This window comes from Chironomus tepperi, unplaced genomic scaffold (assembly GCF_022539635.2).
Source record: "Chironomus tepperi strain 1889 unplaced genomic scaffold, CSIRO-AGI_Ctep_v1 contig_354, whole genome shotgun sequence".
In the NCBI taxonomy this organism is placed as follows: domain Eukaryota; kingdom Metazoa; phylum Arthropoda; class Insecta; order Diptera; family Chironomidae; genus Chironomus; species Chironomus tepperi.
In genome coordinates this window covers 959,651-978,744 of record NW_027226476.1, presented here as the reverse complement: position 1 = coordinate 978,744, position 19,094 = coordinate 959,651, and the positions used below count along the sequence as shown (strand labels likewise).

The 19,094-nt window shown below is 29.3% G+C and overlaps 2 protein-coding genes across 2 annotated transcripts; one reads left to right on the top strand and one right to left on the bottom strand.

Annotated features, from left to right (window-relative positions):
- Positions 1 to 113: 113 nt before the first annotated feature.
- On the bottom strand, positions 114 to 2,655 carry LOC139094642 (cholesterol 7-desaturase nvd-like). The gene is made up of 6 exons (XM_070645769.1): positions 2,484 to 2,655; positions 2,060 to 2,414; positions 1,806 to 1,997; positions 1,587 to 1,598; positions 1,407 to 1,509; positions 114 to 1,336 (listed from the first exon to the last, which is right to left on the bottom strand). The coding sequence occupies exons 1-6, from the start codon at positions 2,580 to 2,582 to the stop codon at positions 898 to 900; spliced, it is 1,200 nt and encodes a 399-aa protein (XP_070501870.1). The 5' UTR covers positions 2,583 to 2,655; the 3' UTR covers positions 114 to 897.
- Positions 2,656 to 6,999: 4,344 nt separating this feature from the next.
- Positions 7,000 to 18,869, top strand: LOC139094678 (beta-1,3-galactosyltransferase 5). Its single transcript, XM_070645810.1, has 2 exons — positions 7,000 to 7,230; positions 17,405 to 18,869. The coding sequence occupies exon 2, from the start codon at positions 17,637 to 17,639 to the stop codon at positions 18,747 to 18,749; it is 1,113 nt and encodes a 370-aa protein (XP_070501911.1). The 5' UTR covers positions 7,000 to 7,230; positions 17,405 to 17,636; the 3' UTR covers positions 18,750 to 18,869.
- Positions 18,870 to 19,094: the final 225 nt, after the last annotated feature.

Here is a 19,094-nt window from a genome sequence, read left to right as displayed (position 1 = left end):
GAGAGTGAGAGAAGCTATTCGAGGAAGTGAATGAGCTAGTTTTCTTCTTCCTATTCTTATTTTCCTTCTTCTCAACATCACATTTATTTTTCTCAATGAATTTTATGGGGGACTTAAGACGATGAATAAGAACTAAATTACAACACATGAGCAAAGGAATGTTTTTCTAACGATTGAGAATTCAAAGAATTTCCTTCTTTTCTTCTGTTTTCGCTTGTTATCGCGAAATTCTTGTCGCTTTTTTATTAGAAAAACTTCATGACAGGAACATTTATCAAATGTATGTATAAAAATTTACTACATTAATTATGAGAAAATTATTGTTACTAAATTATTAAGTATTATTTCACGCATGTTTGGAGGCGTAGACACTTGGGATTAATTAAGTTTTGAAGATGCTATTGGGGAGATGCTATTCTATAGAATATTGTCTTTTATGAATATGAAACTGATGGTAGAACTTAAAGGATTTTAATTAAAAAATGTCCTGAATCATATTAGGGATTTAGAATCGATTAAAATTATCAAGTCAGTGTCACATTCTGTACACTAATTTATTCTAACCATTCATTTGTGGATACTTAAAACTATTTAAAACTGGTTTTATTATTTATCATATTTAAATTATGACAATTTTAAGATCAAATACTTAGTAAATAGGATTATATTCTAATAAAAACAAGTATGTTCAGGACATGTTGTCATGAAATTCAATCAATTGAGTCAGATTTGATAATGAAGTATCCGGTTAACTGATTTGCATTAATCAATAATTGAATCAGTTTCATTAGCATATTCTTTAAATATTATTATTAAGCTTGTAATCTTAAAGTGTCTACGCCTCATGTCATTAAGGCTAAAAAAATATCCTATGTAACTTATATCTCAATAAATCATCTACCATTCTAAAGTTTCATGAGCGTGAGCAAAACTTTTACTGTTCTCAGAATAAAATTGCGAGTACCAGCTTCTAAACATTTTCAACGGTTTCTCTTCTTTCGGGAGTAAAGGATTCCTTACAAATTCTTTAGAATTCCATATCATGACATCTCGTGCTACATTAATCGTTTCACCGTACATAATGAACTTTGCCAACCATCCTAGATACCATGGAGCATAGAAATAATGTGACAAATTTTGAACTAATGGTTCCAATGGCGTTAATGTCTGTAGAATGATAATCTTTCCAAATATTAATTTGAGTGCTAATGTGACATATCCAGGTCCGATTTGATCAATATCAGCATCAATTTCAATCAATTTGAATGACAATATTTTAAATATGTGCGTTAACTTTACAGTTGCCATATGTTTATAGTAAGTATTTGAGCTCCATCTGTATTTATGTATTTTTTTAAAAAAAATCAGTGAGGATCAATTTATCATTAATTATTTAGATCACTTACTTTGCATTCCAAATGTGAGATCCGAATGAGAACCAACTGTTTCTCATATTGTTAATATCTGCTCCTCCCAATATATTAGAGCCATGAACCGCTGCAAGATGAGCTGTTTTTTAAATGCAAATTTATTGAATAATTTCATTATTAACACTCAATAAAACCGCGTTTATTGATTTATATTACCTACATCAGCACCTAAATTTTTTGTTTTGTTTTGTTGTGTGAGGTGAGAGAAGATGAAATCGTTTATATTACATAGTAACTGGGATAAAATTCTAAATGATTTGTCAACACATGTATGGGTACGTTCGGATGTTAAGTAACCCTAAGTTTCATTTTCACAAGAACGTTATTGAACGAGCCTTAAGACAGAAACTTGAACTTATATAATTGTGATCTTACCATTTTCAGGAATATCTTGTATGTGTGAATATACTCGGAACTCATTCCATCCATGAAGTACAAATTTCTTGCTATCAATTTCATCAATAACAGGAATATCCCAAGGCTCTTCATTTTCTCTGTGGTACCACACGAAAATAAGTCCGTTCACTTCCTTTGATGTCCATTTACGGATTTTTGCAAACTTTTCAACTATAAATATAAAGATATTTTGAAACTGTATCCAATTTCTAATACATCAATTAACAATTTACCATCTGATATGCTATCACTGTATGGAATATTCACTAATGATCCACTTTCTCCACTAAATTTCCATTGATGAAATGGACATTCTATGCAGTCTCCTTTTACTACTCCACCAACTCCTAAATTGGCACCCATGTGCGGGCAGTAAGCATCCAACACAAAAGTTTTATTGGAATCTGTTGAACGAAAAATCACAAAATTTTCACCAATACAGTCGATATACTTAGCAGTTCCAGGTTTAATTTCTTTTGAGGTAGCCAGTTTATACCAGCCATTTGGAAACGGCGGTAATAATTTGTTTCCAATTTTACGAAGTCTTCGTGCACGATTTACAGCTGATTTTTTATCACTTGCGTCATTCTTGAAAGGTCAGAAAGGAAGAAGATTTTTAACAGGAAATTGAAAGGCGATGAAATTTTCATTATTTACATCTTTCCAGCTAACAGGAATGAATAAAATGTAATACAATATTCCCAAGAGTGCGACAGCGATGAATGTGTACAAATTATGCCAAATTTCTGCACACATAGCAAATTAATTATTGATCAAAAAAATACTCAATGAATTTTGCAGACTATAAATATTTTTTAATCTTGACACAGTGAACATCAAATAACAACTGAGGCAGTACTTAAACTGTAGTAAATATCAAAAAAAGATTTTTATTTAAATTTATTCTTTAAGACAGTGCTCGAGAATTGAAAATACTATTAATGAGTTAAAGTGTTTTATCAAACAAAACACGACAAATTACATGTATTCCTGTATTTATTTTAAAGTATAGTAAACATAAAACATACATTAATGTTGTCTTAAATTTAATAAATTAGTAATAAGAATTGATAATTTGCAACATTTTAAGACCATATAATGACTGTAAAACAAAATCAGACGGCTGAGGTCCAAAAGCACGTAGATTAAATTATTTTTTAAACCCTGAAACAGAAGTGAGAATATGTGATGAAGGAAAGAGAAGAGAACAGAATTAAATCGAAGAACTAATCTAAATTTTTAATTTCTTTCTACATCCCTTAGTGTTTTTTTATTACTTTTTATCGGAATCGCATTATTCAATCGCTGTTTTTCGTAACATTGTTTTATTTAAAAATCAGTACATATGTAGTTGTTCAAATCGATAGTTGTTTAGTAAGTTAACTAATTCTTTGAATTTAAATTGGGAACTACCAAACATTTGAATCACATTGAACTTCTGAAAGTCAAAAGAATGTGACTTTATGTTTTAAGAGAAAAAGTCTAGTTTGAGATAGAAGTCAATCAGACGAAAGATTTATAAAAGAGAATAAATTAGCAGAATATACATATAAATAAGATCAGCTGAGTCTTGCGTCATTTTTTTTTGAACCTTAATAATTTAATTTATATTTCTACGAATTACTAATGATGTCTAATATTGATGAAGAGAGAAGTTTGTCTTATACTTAAATTTGAATGAATGGACATCATAAGTCAACATTACCTTTAATTGTAAAGTAAGATGTGATTATCATTACTCACTTACAAGCCGGTATAGAGGAAGCTATTACATGTGTATGACGAAACAATTTCATTAATATAATTTTGGTCATTATTCCTTCTGTTATTCTGTATCAGTGTTGAACTTTTTAAACAAGAGATGCTAAAGATAATGCATTCGAATGTGAGATTTGATTTGATGTGTTACCCATTATGCTTGGAGAGGTTTTATTCTAGTCTTCAATAATTTATAATTTTGATCTAAAACAAGTTCTCGTAGACAGGAAGGTGCCAAGAATAAGGCAACATTGTAAAAATTCAGGGTGACTTTTAGCAGTGTACAATGTAGTAATAATTTTTGGCGAGAGTCTGATAATATCGGAAATATTTATTTTTAATACTTTCACAATTTTTGATTTAATAAAGCTGCAATTTTTTCAGAAAGGATCTGATACTTTGTTTTAATGTTTTATGTTTCTCATTGTATTAGGCTCTGGAATACATTTATCCGTACTTTTCAGAGAGGATACCTTCACGGTGCAGAAAGACCACAACGGCACCTATAAACGGTATCTTTGCCTGTTAAGGAATGTTATATTTTTTTAATAAAACTTCATTATGTTCATGACGAGTCGTTAAAAATTTCTCACAATAAATTGCATTTAGCGACATCTGTTGTTGAATAGTCCAAGTCAATTTTTGATTGTATTGTGTAATCATTCAGGTGTATTGGTATTCTTCAGCTGTTGATTCAAAAAACAAACCAAAATTTTCAGCAATTCAATGAATCTTATAAATTAAGTTATGAATTTTAAGAAGAATTCCTTTAAAATAAAATTTGAAAAATAGACTGACACATTGAGCATTGAGTGTCTTTTAGGGATTTCAACTAAAACATTAAAATTAAAATGTATAATTCAAGTTAAAAAAGGAAAATGGTGATGTTAACTTGTTGCATATACAGAAACATTTGTTGCTTACAATAAAAAATAACGGTCATTTTTAAGCAGCACAAAAGTATATTTTATACACAAGCTAACCCCTCGACGAACTCTCATTCAGATTCATTTGAAAAATTTGTGCGAAACAGAAAAGATGTGAGAGCGGCATTTTTTTGTTAAATCTTGTTATTCATCAGTTAAACACTTAAAATAGTGAAACAAAAGTGCTATACTTCACAATAGTCTCATCACTTAGTTAAATGTATGATAGTTTAATTAATAAAATTAATGTTATTTGTGAATATAATAAAAATCACGCCCGACTTTCGAGAAGATTACCTTAAACGAAAAAAACAGGACTCTTTTTTTTGTTGGTGTAGATTCTGTGAAGATTTTTCAATGTTTTTGCCTTGAATGAGAGAAAAATATTTAAATTATGCTAACCAAACAGTTAAATATTAAAAGTCAATAAACTATTTATTATTCAGGTGACGAATAATTCAGATGTGAATGAGAAATAAAGAAATGTTTCAGTGCTTTCCTTTTCGAGAGATGTATGTGATAACACTTGCAAAAAAATCGATAAAAAACAGCATCCGATTTTTCTTCTCTTTCACACACATACCTTTATATTTTCATATTGAACATTTCGCTGCAAGAAAAAAAGTGATGCACGGTTAAATGTGGATACGTCATAAAAAACATGATTCGTTGTTGTTTTTGTGATGAAAAAAAGGGTTCAAAAGGAAAAGAAAGGAAGAAATTCACTATTTGACTTCAATTTCGTGTGTCTACCTGAAAATTATTGTCTGAGTGGATTTTTTATTATAAATTTTTAATCACTACCACCTGTTCTATAGGCCCATTACACACGTGTATCTTCCCAAAAATATCTTTTCTCAAGCTATTGTGTTGTTGTGGCTGAAAAAATAGTATGAAAATCATTATGTCATTATCATTGTGTTCTCGATTCTATAACAACTAATTAATTATTCAACTATATTCTCTTGAAAACTTTCATTACTGATTTCATCACAAAAACATTGAGAAGCAATGAACAAGAAATATAGCAACAATAATAAACAGCGAATAATGATTAATCTGTGATTCGTTTACTTACAATTTCATTTCGTTTTCATTTCATACGTACATATACTTTTTTTATGCTTATTATAAGCAATTATGAGCCTCTCTCAATACCTGTGTACATTGAAAGAAATTTTCGGGCAGTAAATGTAGAGAAAGTGAAATTAATTCCATTATTTAATTGTTGGATATTCGCAAGGTGCGCCAACTTTTGAAATATAAATGTTGACAGAGATTTGAAAGGTAAAAGCTGAGATTTCACTGTTTAAACAGCGACTATAGAATTACTTACGACAGCTAAAAATTGTGATGACATTAAAATTTAATCGCTTTATTTAGAGTCTGCATTAAGAGGAAAACATAGAATGATAAGGCAAGCAATGTGCTAGTGAACTCGAATTTAAATGCAAACTGCATTGCAAACGAATGATAAAATCTTTAGATGACATAAAATAGTGTTCAGCAACACTGCGTAAAACTTGAAATAATTTTCATTTCTACTCTGGTTGCAAACAAGCAGGAATGGCATAATAGTTGTTTCACTTTTACTTGATTACACCATAAAAATATGTTGCACTTGCTGAATAAGAATGAAAAATCTTAGTGACTTACGTAAAAACATTTCAATGCTAGACATTCAAAGGCTGTCAACATTTATCTCAGAATCAACGCACCTTGGAAATCCACATTACTTATATATTTAATCTAATTCTATTTTCCTTTCTAATTTCGCAGATTCGTGCCGTGATAATACCAAATGTGAATGTCTGTCACAAATTTTTCACAATAAATGCACACATACATAGTCAACGTCGTACAACAAAATCCCTTAATGAGGAGAAAATTGTAATTTTTTTGAAAATAGGGAGCATAAATGAAGGAATTAATTTGAAATGAATTAGGATTAGTGTACAATTTAGTGATTAAATTTTCTAGAATATTCAATTTTACCGCGAGTGTCATCAGCAAAAAAAAAAAGAGGGAGGCAAGAAAAGAAAAATTATATAGACATAAAAGAAATAGTGTTATTTGACCTCAAAAAATATTATTTTATCCCTCCTTAAATATCATAAAAAGTTATTTGGTGTTAACATTTATTCTTCTATATCTCCTAGTACAATTTTACTTTACTTATTTTTATTGCCTTTTCGGATAATACAAGGAGTGTCAAAACCTCAAATGAAAAATAATAATAAGCATAATAGTAAAAAGTAACGCAGCGACAACATCAAGTGAAATTGAAAGATATAAAAATAATTCTGAAGACGATATGCAAAAGTGTAAACAGTGAAGAAGTGAAAAGTGTTTGTAATAATAAAAATCGGCGCTTGTCATGTGATTGAGAAAAAAAAGTTTTCAATCACCGACAATTTATAACAAGCGACATTACCTTGCACTTGATTGTTGGATAGTTAATTTAGCGTATAAAAAAAAGTTCGTCATACACAAAAATAATAGTAGTAATAAAAGTAAAGCGACGATAATATCACGCGGTGGACTATACACACAAAAATATATATATTTACATGTAGATTGTAATGATATATAACTGAAAAAAAAGGAAAAAAAAAAATAAAATAACATACAGTTTAATAGAGGAGATACGAAATCAATAACATTTTGAACGCCCCAAGTGAAGGAAGTTAAAGAAAGGGGAGGACGTAGTTGGAGACAAGGTAAATACTGAAATTTTTATCTTTACTATAAATATATTTTTTTCATGTCCAAAAGTTTTGAGAAAAAGTGGAAATTGCATGTAGTTTGTCTACTTGGTTCGTAGATTATTATGATAACTTTCTTCAGAAAATGAAAAGACTGGGTGGGGTTCTGACCTTAGACTCAAGAATCTGCTGCTTGATTTTTCACTTAGTTGACAATCCATTAGCTTATAATTTGTCTTGAATCCAGGAAAATAATAAAAATTACAAAATGCACGTTCTATTATGAATCTTACAAGTGCATATGTTATCAGTATGTTAACCTAGATCCATCCTAGATCTGAATCAACATCCATATTATCAATTTAAAAATGAAATTTCTCATCATCCTTGAAATCATCACTAATTGTGAATGTCAGAAACAATAATGGAAAACTAGTATCTATTCTGTTCCTTGAGATTCTTTAATATCAAAGTTAATTAAAACTGCTGAGATTTAACATTTTTGTTTCGATGTCTTCTCTATGTTTCAAAATTTTTCGAAACAGTTATGTTATTCGGGATATTCAGTTTGATTTCACTATGAGATAGACTGCTTAGCATAAATGTTAAAAAACAAGTTGTAGAGAAATTCCTGTTTTATTTGCTAATCATGTGATGATCTGAAATGCCATGAACTATACAGCCAATCATGCGAGTTATATTAGGCTTTAAAATGCTTCATTCGATTACACCATCCTAAGTTATTGCTAATATTGGAGAGTTCGTGACAATCATATTGAGCTTATAGCTTGAGCAAAAATAATGACGTCGTGACTATTTGATAATTATAAGGCTGTTGAATATTTTGGGAACTAATTTTTAAATTATAATAATTTTATACTAGTTCCAAAAAATGCGTTCAGAACTAACGGTATGTACAGCAATTTCAACAATTTTCTCCCTATTAACTATGTATCTATGCGTGGTATTACCTTTAAAAAAAGATGATTATCATGTCGAAGTGTCTACAAAAAAATAAATATTGCGTGCTAAAGCACTATCATATGATGCGTGTTTGATTGATTAACACAATGTAAATTACATCACCTAACGGAGTTTTGCTATTACTAACCTCTCCTACAATCATTTCTACCTTCTTCTTGTATTGTCTATTTTTTTCGTGTATTATTTTTAAAATTGGTAAAACAAATAATCAAGTCATTTAATGATAGAAATTTTCTTGATGTTCCTATAATTATTTCCATCACTGACCATGATCATTGACATTTAATCGATGCATGAACAATAAAAAGACGAATCAGTTCATCAAAATCAATTATCATATATTACATGGTGTGAAAAATCATCACAAGATGCTAATAGATATGCAAACATACAAGAAAAGAAGAACATGGAAAGAATATGCGGGAATAGGAAAAGAATTAAGTTGAAACGTCGGAATATAAATTGAATCATTGAACAATCTGATTTATATGCATTTCAACGGATCATTGCTTCTCAATATACTCAGTAACACTTCATCTACAACTGTCTTTTTATTATCCTTTATTTCTCCGCAAATTTTTGTTGGGTTGGAGCGTCTGCGTGCACCCCAAGTTATTTGTCTAACAGAGGAGCATAAATAAAATGAAAGAAAATGGAAAGAAAAATAGGAATTGGGGTTGGCTGATTTACAATTTAAATTGCAGTTCTTTTTATTTCATTTTTGCTACTGTTTTTCTTCTCTATTTATTCATTGCCTCGTCATTTTCATCAAGTATTTTGTGGTGAATGTTTATTCCAATGACTAAATATTTCGAGATGAATTTTTGTTTTATTTATGTAGAAAATTTGTTTATATGCTTTACATAAACATCCAATTATCCAACAATGTTTTCATCCTTATATCTTTGTACTTGTATCCTAGACATTTGGACTGCAATGTCATGATGATGAAATGGAAAATATACAGAAGAAAATTCATGAAAATTTATTTAATAATCCATTTACGCTCAAATTACATTATAAAATCTAGTATGGTAAATACGCATTATGTTCAGACTTAGCAACGCTCTTTCCAGCAATCACACCGGCAACATACATTACCATCAATGACTCTGTTAGTTGCTAGCCATACGTGAATTCAATTAAGAGGGAATGGGTGATGAAAATGGCACATAAATATCCTTATATCCTTATATTACAATACATCGATTGCTTGTCGATGGGATTCATGTTAAAAAATACATTTTGTTGATGAAACATATTCAAATGTCTTGTTTTATGAGTTTTTTTCCATAGAATATGACGAGGTGAAAAAAATATCCCATTTTTAATGGAAAAAAGTTTCATCATGGATATTATGAAAAAGCAGGGATGCTGAAGAGGATGTGTATGGTAGAGAAACAAGCATATTAATCTATTTAATATACTTTCTCTGATGCATTTTCACTTTATCTGCGGTATCATCAAATTTCCATATTGGAACTGCATTTGAGGTTGGATAAAATAAAGCACCATTTTAGTGACATTCACACTTTGGTGCTCTCTTGGATTACTATGCCAGAAATACTGATTTAATGGCAATCGTGTAGCAGAGCTCAGAGTAGATATCAATTTAAGCTCAGTGATTTATTAAAATTCAAAAATCCAGTTCAAATAATCCAGTTAGTCTAGGCAAATGAATCCGACTAGATCATTTTATATTCATTGGACCATCAACAACCTGCTTTTTTAAAATCAACAAATTCCAATTTTTTTCCCTTCAAAACTGTCTACATATCACATGACGAGTCATCCAGATAACAACGCTGAGAAAAAAGGCGAGTTATGAATTTTTATTGACCGCCACATGAATCCAACATTGATGAAATGCTGTTTTTCATGTATTTTGATTTACTGTTTATGGCTTACCCAAGCCATTGCAAAATTCAATTCAGCTCAATGTTTGAATGTGCAGTTTCACTCAGCAATTAAATTAAAAATTCAGACAGTGGCCGAATTATGTGCGAGAAAAACCTTAAAAGCAATGAACGTTGTACGCAATTAATTTTCTGCAATGTGCATAATAATTTTTATGGCTATGTGTGTGTGTGAGTTAATATTTCATTTATTTATCTTCATAGTAAGTTAGTTAAGTTCAATGAGTTGTTTTGATGGTAAAATAGACATATTTGGATAGTATCATGAATATATATTTATGCGAGTTTATTTATGTTCATTGTTATTGCAAACAGCATCATATTTCGATTGATATGAAGAAGTATGCAGCACATATCGAATTTCTGCTGATAATTTTAATAATAAAAATATTTTTGTTTTCATGCATGTCAGTGGTGCTCAACCTTTTATTTTTCACGGCAAAACTTAGTGGTTAGCATCGACCAAAATCTAACATTTGGTATACTGTTAATGGAATTCCCAAAAAATTTTGTTGGCACACAGGTTGCCCACCACTGATAAATGTACTTCATTAATATTATACTGATGAATCTTTAAAAATTCATTTGCATAAATATTTCAAATTTTTATATAAGACCTTTTTAAAATTATTTTTGAAATGAGTGAGGAACTCTATTGAGTGAATTTTAAATAGCTGTGATTTCACTGCGGAAGCAAACAAGTTTGAAAAATGCGAAGTGAAAAAATCATCAAAGAGTGGACGAAAAAGTTTGTCACTTGTTGTATCGACGGTAACAACACCAATTTATTCAATGCAAATTGTGGCTAATGGATAAGGTTAAGAAATTATTTTTTATGCGCTAATAAGAATTAAGCATGGTCAAGCATAACTAAATAAAAATTATATTCACTGAACATGTTATCGCGATAAAGTTCTTAATGTTTAATTGCATTGCATGATGAATAAATTCGTATGAGGTTTATTAGACAAACATTATTCAGCGTTCAGTGCTTATTGGTTAAAAAGGGAAATGTCGGTTGTTACTAATTAGGTCTGTTAACCTCCTCATGATTTTGAATTCTGATTGTTTTTTTATTTCACTTAGGGGGTATAGCTTTGTGGGAATCGGTTTTAACTGTTGATATAAATTAAATTTTGACTCTTATTTGATTGATTTAAATACTTTATGCAGTTTATTTATAGATCAATTAAAAAGAATTCATTTTACTGATTAGGCTGAGTTTATTAAGCACCGAAATTTTTCAGTTTCAGTGTTTATTAGATTAATTTAATGTCAAGTTGAAGTATAGATTAATAGGTCGAAAATAATGTATCAACACATGATAAGAATTATCTATTTGAAGGTTGACATTACCGGTTATTTTAACTATCTCCTTTCAATAAAATGAACTATTAGTTACTTCATAATTTTACTTTACGTAAATCCAAATAGAAAAATACTACACAACATCTAGATTCCAACATTCAAGACACAGTCTGGACAATCATCTCATTTAAAAAATCTACAAAAACATCAGAGATTATTTTGCAGGTTTTGCTTATTGACACTTATTATCCAGAAAAACCACTTTGTCTTCAGTTAGCAACCAATTTCTATTCACGTATTCATATACAAAATTTATTTAAAAACTTTTTAATGCAAAATTTTTTTTGCAAAACTTTAATCACGCTTTAATTTAGCTTCTTGATATTCACCGCATGTCGACTATTTTATCGTTATGATTCGTCACACTGCTTTAAAAAATTCTCTTTAAACAACGTCGTCTATCGTCTAATAAAGTCTAATGAAAGAGAATGTAGAGAAATTAATGAATATAATCAAACATTGAAGGAAAAAAATTTTATAAAACCAGACGATAAATAAAAACATGAACTATGAAGAGAATGAAGAAAATAAAAATAACGAGAGATAGAAAAAGAGAAAAAATGGTTGAGAGGTGTGAGAATGTGGAAACACTTGTTGATATATTGAAAAAAAATTACATTGTCGTGTATCGTACTCATACAATTCTACTCATACATATCATATGAAAAGGATTACAGTTTTCTAGAAAAGGTTTTAAATATTGCTAAATGAATATATCAATAATATTTATGAAGTCTCGGGTCATAACGAAATATTTTTTATCTTGATCTACACCAATATCTAATTATTTTTGGGCGTACTTAATAGCTCATAAATAAACTCGTATTGTCTAATCTATAACTTTCATCATAATTAAGGTTCTACTGAGAATATATTTGGATTTAATCTCTGATATAGACACATAAAAATGGAATATATTTTATTCACAGAATAAAACAGCAGTGCCAGCATATTTTGTTCGTTCTTCGTTAAAAACGACGAAGATATTTTCGTATACATCTTGACCTTACATTCTTCTATTACTTTGTCGTAGACTATGCCTCATGTGAAAACGAAAAAAACTTCAACAGCCTTTCTATAATGATTGCACTTTGATTTAGATTTGAGATTTTTGCTAAAGATTCAAAATATTGTCACATGCTAAAACAGAATCACACAATTTTAATTCCTTCCATATGTTGAGTATTCTCAAGCAAAAATCAGTTTTGATATTTTTATTAGCCAAATGGGATGAAAACAGAGTTGAAAATCAAAGGAACTGTATCTGATTATTACATTCAGTTCTTAACTTTCAAGGATAGAATCCAAAATGTATGATAAATTGTAGTCATTTTCCTAAGGACGGCGCCATTAGATCACACCCTCGTCTTTTTGATATCAATTCAACCCTATATTGTAGCTGCTCGGGACTATTTTTAAAATTCTTTTATACTGATTCAAAGAATTCTATGGAAATGTATTTCATCGTATTAATTGCCATCATATGTCTCGCAAATGAGACAGACACAATACATATAAAAGGGGAATTTCATGTCATTTTGTCATTGTCATCCTAAATTTGTAGCACTTAAAGCTAACACTCCTACAATTATCATAAAAACACAAAATATTTTCTATTGGGCTCTGTTTTAACTACTTTCAATCACGCTACTTTATTTTATATTATAAACAATACATTGCATGTGCTGAGATTTTATTTGAATATTGAAATGCTTCACTCAATACTTCAACACTTTTTTTTACATCTTCACTTTAAATAAAACAACGAAAGTAATACAGACATTGATGTTCACATACTCAGATACATACTTCATGTTACTATATGTACCTATAAAATATCTAAAAATAAAAACATTTTCGCGATTTTTTTTTGTTTTGATTACAAAATTAAATTAATTACAGAAATTCCATCGTAAGCAAAAAATCAAATTGATTTAGTAAGAAGAGTTAGGAAAAATATATAGTTACATGTATGTATTAGTAGGGATTTTCTGTTTATGACAATGAATGTTGTCTAGAATGATTTATATCGCAATGATCAGAATAATGGACGATTGCGAAAGCATTTGTTTGCACGTGCGTACACGACAGAGTTACAGATGCTAAGCTTAAGGTATAAGTTACTGACGATTAAATTGTTGTCAGATAATTAATTTGATGCCAATAATCTTTCTGGAATTTCAAAAATGTATTAACTGATAAAATAAAGAATTGAATGATTCAGAGATTTTATTAAGTCGAACACCGTGCATACATGATTAAATGAAGAATTCCGCTTCATTCGATGAGCACATATTAAGATTGTAAAAGAATTTCTCCTGCATCATCAAAATAATGAAAAAAATCTCACTTCATGTAAGAATGGAATGTTGTACATCTCTTCTTATTCTCACTTGTTAATGCTACAATCTTTATTTAAATATCCTACATTTTTATATCCGCACAACAGAAAACAAGAAAATCTCCTTTTTGCCAATATCTTAATCTGACATTTACAAATTATCGCAGTTTATTCAATGCTTGAGTCATAAAAGATTTTGTTCTATTTCTGAAAGAAATGGAATCATTACACAGCATCTGCTTGCCAACTCTGAGCTTCAATCATCCCACAGTTCAATGACTTTATACGACAAATTTCAAAGTCTTACTCTCAAAGCAAGAAAAAAGAAATTGTAAAAATGTGCTAATGTAACGTGGATAATGAAGGATTGGCAAAAATCATGCTTCAATGTAGGCGGAATTCTCTTTCGTGTTTCATTAGATTAAAGACAAAATTACAGTAATTGAATGAAATCTTAAGGCTCAACCTTAATCTGTCTTTATAACCGAGTAATATGAAGATTGTTTCTGGGTAATTAGCAGCAACAATCTCCTAAGCATATTTACATTGGTATTAATTTTGATAGAATTTTTCCATACTGATGAATTCATAAGAGTTTTGATTAAAACATTATTTAAAATAGCATCAACATGAGCAGAAAATTTTAGCAACAAAAGCAATTTTATAACCTTTCTGTCACTTCTATTCTCCCATGTCTAAAGTTTACGTCTTTGCTTCCATGTCATTTAATATCTGATTTTATCGTAATCTACATGCAGTTAATTAGCATCTGGTATTATCTACCATGACTTGCTTTTGCATTGATGAAAGATTGTCTCTTGTATATTTTTATAGCGTTGATGATGATAAGGCTGTTGTTGTGAGACTTTTTTATCCGTAAACCATTTTTTTTCGATAGACAAGTCTGCTGCGTGACAAAGGGCAAAGTAAAGTTTAATGTATTGGCCTTTTTTCGATAGGATTTTTTAAATTTGAAATATTTTTGCTCAGACTGTGTGGCTTAACAAATGAGAATGTGATGCTTGAAATTGCTAATTTTTCGGATACAAAAATGCGCATTATTCATACATGGAACAGCATTTTGCATGTTCAGACAACAACATGTAATTGAACCTTTAACTCAAAAGAAGAATGTAATATTGACACTTGAGTGATGATGAAATATCACAAAAAAGGCGTATACCATAATAATAATTTTTCTATCATTCAATCAATCAATTTCTCCTTACTTACATACTTTCTTTCATCATCCTCATCATGCATAATGTCGATCGATAAAAGAATATACAAAAAACCGTAAAGTGCATTACGAAACCTGCATAAATCGATTGTCCATAAAGTTTTTATTGCTCATAATAAGACATCAGTTATGAAGGTACATCATTAACCGTAATTTGCTCATCGACAAGGAAATGGTAGAAAGGAAGAAATAAAGGCAGCAAAAGAAATTTTTTTAACCGATATAACCATAAACATTTCATAAGCGGAAGCACAATATGTCTAAGGTAGAAGGAATGAAAACCAAAAAGTTTCGTACTTTCTTTAAAAATACTTTAAAAAATTTGTAGAAAAAACTTAGTTCTGCTTTTCTTGCTACATACTTAGTCACGACTTAATGAATCAATATACTGTGTAAGTGAAGCGTGCTTGTTCAGTTTTTCTTACATGCTTAGGCTATTTTTTTCGCGATTAAATTAGTTTTCAAATTCTTTTCTTTTTTTTAAGCTGGATAAAGAAGAAAAATATGTAAACATACAGCTCAATTACGATAAGTTATGGAGAGGAAGAGCTGTAAATGAAAATTCGAAACTATGACTAAACAAGCAACAGAGAAGCAGAATCGTGTTTCACTTTATGACTTTAGAAAATAAAAGAGAAAAATTATGGAAATATTAAAATCGCGTTTTATGATCCAGCAACACGCAAACAGCTGTTGAATCAAGATCCTCTCTTAATATTTGCAAAAATGAATTTTTTAAGTGGAATTTTATAGCAAAAGAGGAAAATTTGCAAAACAGCTAGTGAAAATGAAAATTACTTTTAGTTAACCTATTTAAATATTTTGTAGTGAATATGAAAATAGACAGAAAATATGAATTTTTAATTAAGGTATGACTTCTTCTCCTTGAAAAATTAGTCTTTTAAGTTTTCGCAAGCAAAATATTTATGAAACAGACGTGATGGAAAAATTATGACGTGCAAATTTGTATGAAGAAATTTCAATTTCATCAGCCTGTTTAACTTTTTCAGAGATTTCTGATGAAAATCAGAATAAATGTGCAAATTCATAATTTAGTCTTCAATTTTGCATACGTTTTAGAAAATCAAATTTGAAAGTATTAAGATATAATTTTTGTATAATCACAAGAATGTATTATAAGCCAAAATGTATTGCATGTTCAGCTAAATTGGCTTCAATTGATATGATATATGCGCACATTTTTGAAAATTTATTCCGGCATCAAACTCTCAATTTTTAATGCAAATATAAGGTTAAAATGGCAAAAGTTGCCACCGGTATTTGTTTGCTCAGGACTATACAAACACATGTACACATTTCATTTAAATTTTGATGAATGTTGTTTGTGTTGTAGTTCATTAATTTCAAATCATTTCAAAACAATAAAGGTTTACGTCATCGTGTAATATCGATAAAATCAAATTATTGGACATAATTCCCGTGATTTTCTATATTTGTCACAAGGCAATTCAATAAAGCAACTACTCGATGTGTAATTTACAATAATACTTTGTTTTACCTTAACAACCATACATTTTGTTTAATTAAAAAATACTTATCATCCTACAAATATTAATTAATTTGATGCTGTATAAAAGAGAGTGATTAAAAAATATATTTGAAAAATGAGTTTTGAAACCATAGAGATATCAAATTATAAGCAACAATTTAATTATTTAAACAGCTTCCTTCGACTTACTACTCAGACTCAGCAACAAAACTTTCATCAACTCAACTTTTGTTGGTCTATTCATAGGTTCATTATGTAAATAATTCACTCTATATAACTTCATCATCCCCAGTAATCTCATCGTATTCAATCTAAATGTGATTTCTATCTCATCGTATATCTATCTCTCATTCTGCTTTATTGTAATGAAAATGGACTTTTTTACTAATTAATTAGATGTCGAACCATGTTTATGAGTTTGTCTTGCCTCTTCTCTATAAAATTTTGTTATGTCCTTTATTACTATGTTCAAATTGAACAGGCGCATCGAAAATTAATAAATAAAGTTGTAATGTTTTTCATAATATATGTGAGGGATTGTTTGCTTTACTATGTGGACAGTACATATTGAATTGTCAAAGGCCAAGATGAATAAATGAATAGTTGGTCATTAGGAAATATTTGAAGTGCATTTATGCTGTAGAGAATTTCTGAAATCAAATATGATTGTTGTTCATCAAGGGAAATTATAAACACAATTTAACATAAACTTTTCATCCAGTCATCAACAAACTTGTGTATTAAATTTTCCATCCAGTTGTTTGATTTTATACTAATCGATATTAACAAAAATAATTAAAACTATCAATTTTCATTTCTTCTTATTTCAGATCCTAAGTAATCAATGTAATGGCTTCATCAGATAAAAACAATGGAATAATTTGAGAACCAAACTTAATGGCTTTGATGAATAACAACTGACGAGTAAATGAAACCACCTGAGTCTATTAACACACATCCATATAAAAAAATTGTACCAAAAATAGAAAAGGACTTTATAAGTTTACAATCATCATCTTCTCATATAGACAAGAATAATTCTACCTATCTCAAGTGCCAGTTATGAAATTATACAATATTAATACAATGGATCGACGTTCAATAATGAGCTTATTGATTGGCATCACATTATTTCTATCGACATGGCATATAATGTTGCTTCAACAAGAGCAGTATTATGATGCTACATTACCAACGATCATAACTTCATCATTGTCACCCCTGACAAACGAGTCAGTTGCCTTCTCAAATTTCCTTTATGAATCCCCAGATACAATCGATCTGGATAATTTACCAAAGAACGACTTTAGTCAACTTATAGACTTAAATGATTTTAAATTTCTGATTAAAACGGATACATGTAAAGATCTCAAAAAGAAGCCATTAGTAGTTATTTTAATACATTCGGCACCTCATAATTATAATAAAAGAAAAACGATAAGAGAAACCTGGGGATCAAAAGATTCACGTTCATTACTGAGATTCTTTGTTGGTAATGTTAATAAGACATCATTAGAAGAGAAAATAAATTTAGAGAATCAAGTTCATCGTGATATTGTGCAAGGAAATTTTGATGATGCCTATCGAAATTTAACGTATAAGCATGTTATGGTACTTAAATGGTTTGTGTACTTTTGTCCTGAAGCAAAATATCTTTTAAAAACAGATGATGATGTATTAATCAATACTCCATTACTATATGATGTTCTTCATACACCGACGCCATCATTTAATCAATTATATCGTAGCAAAACTATTTTTTGTACGAAGGCTGAGGAGGTTCGAGTGAAAAGAACATTCAGATCAAAATGGAGAGTATCATTTAAAGAATATCCTGATAAATATTATCCGACATTCTGTCCAGGTTATATTATCCTGTACACTGCTGATGTTGTTCCTCAATTATATCATCTAGCACAAAAATTACCATATTTTTGGATTGATGATGTTCATATCACTGGAACAACAGCAACAAAATCAAACATTTCAATTGAGTGGCCTGGAAATGCATTCCTTACAGACTTGAGAAAACTAGACGATAATCCAAATTTTCTTTTCTCCGGACCTGATTTAACTGAAAATGAAATTAGAAGCACGTGGAAACGTATCAATGCAAATGGTAAAAAATTAATAGATTATAGTAGCAGTGAAATAATTAAAACCGTTCCAAATTGAAATTAGTGTTGGTATTAGGTCAAAAAAACAAACAAATATAATCAAATAAATTGAATTAATTAAATGTAGTAGCGATAATGCTACAAATAGGGACATCAAAAATTTATTAGAAAATGTGTGAACGTGAATATCAAAAATCGAGTTCTGAATATATCTATATTAATGAAAAAGATTATTTATGTAAAAAATGAATTTAAGAAATCTTTAGAAAAATATTAAAAAATTATTTAATGAATCAAAAACTTGACCAAAAGTTCAATAATGAATACAAGAAATCATATATTTAATATTGAAATGATTACTTAGTTAGTTCAAAAGATCTAATTCATGAGTTCATGATTCTCA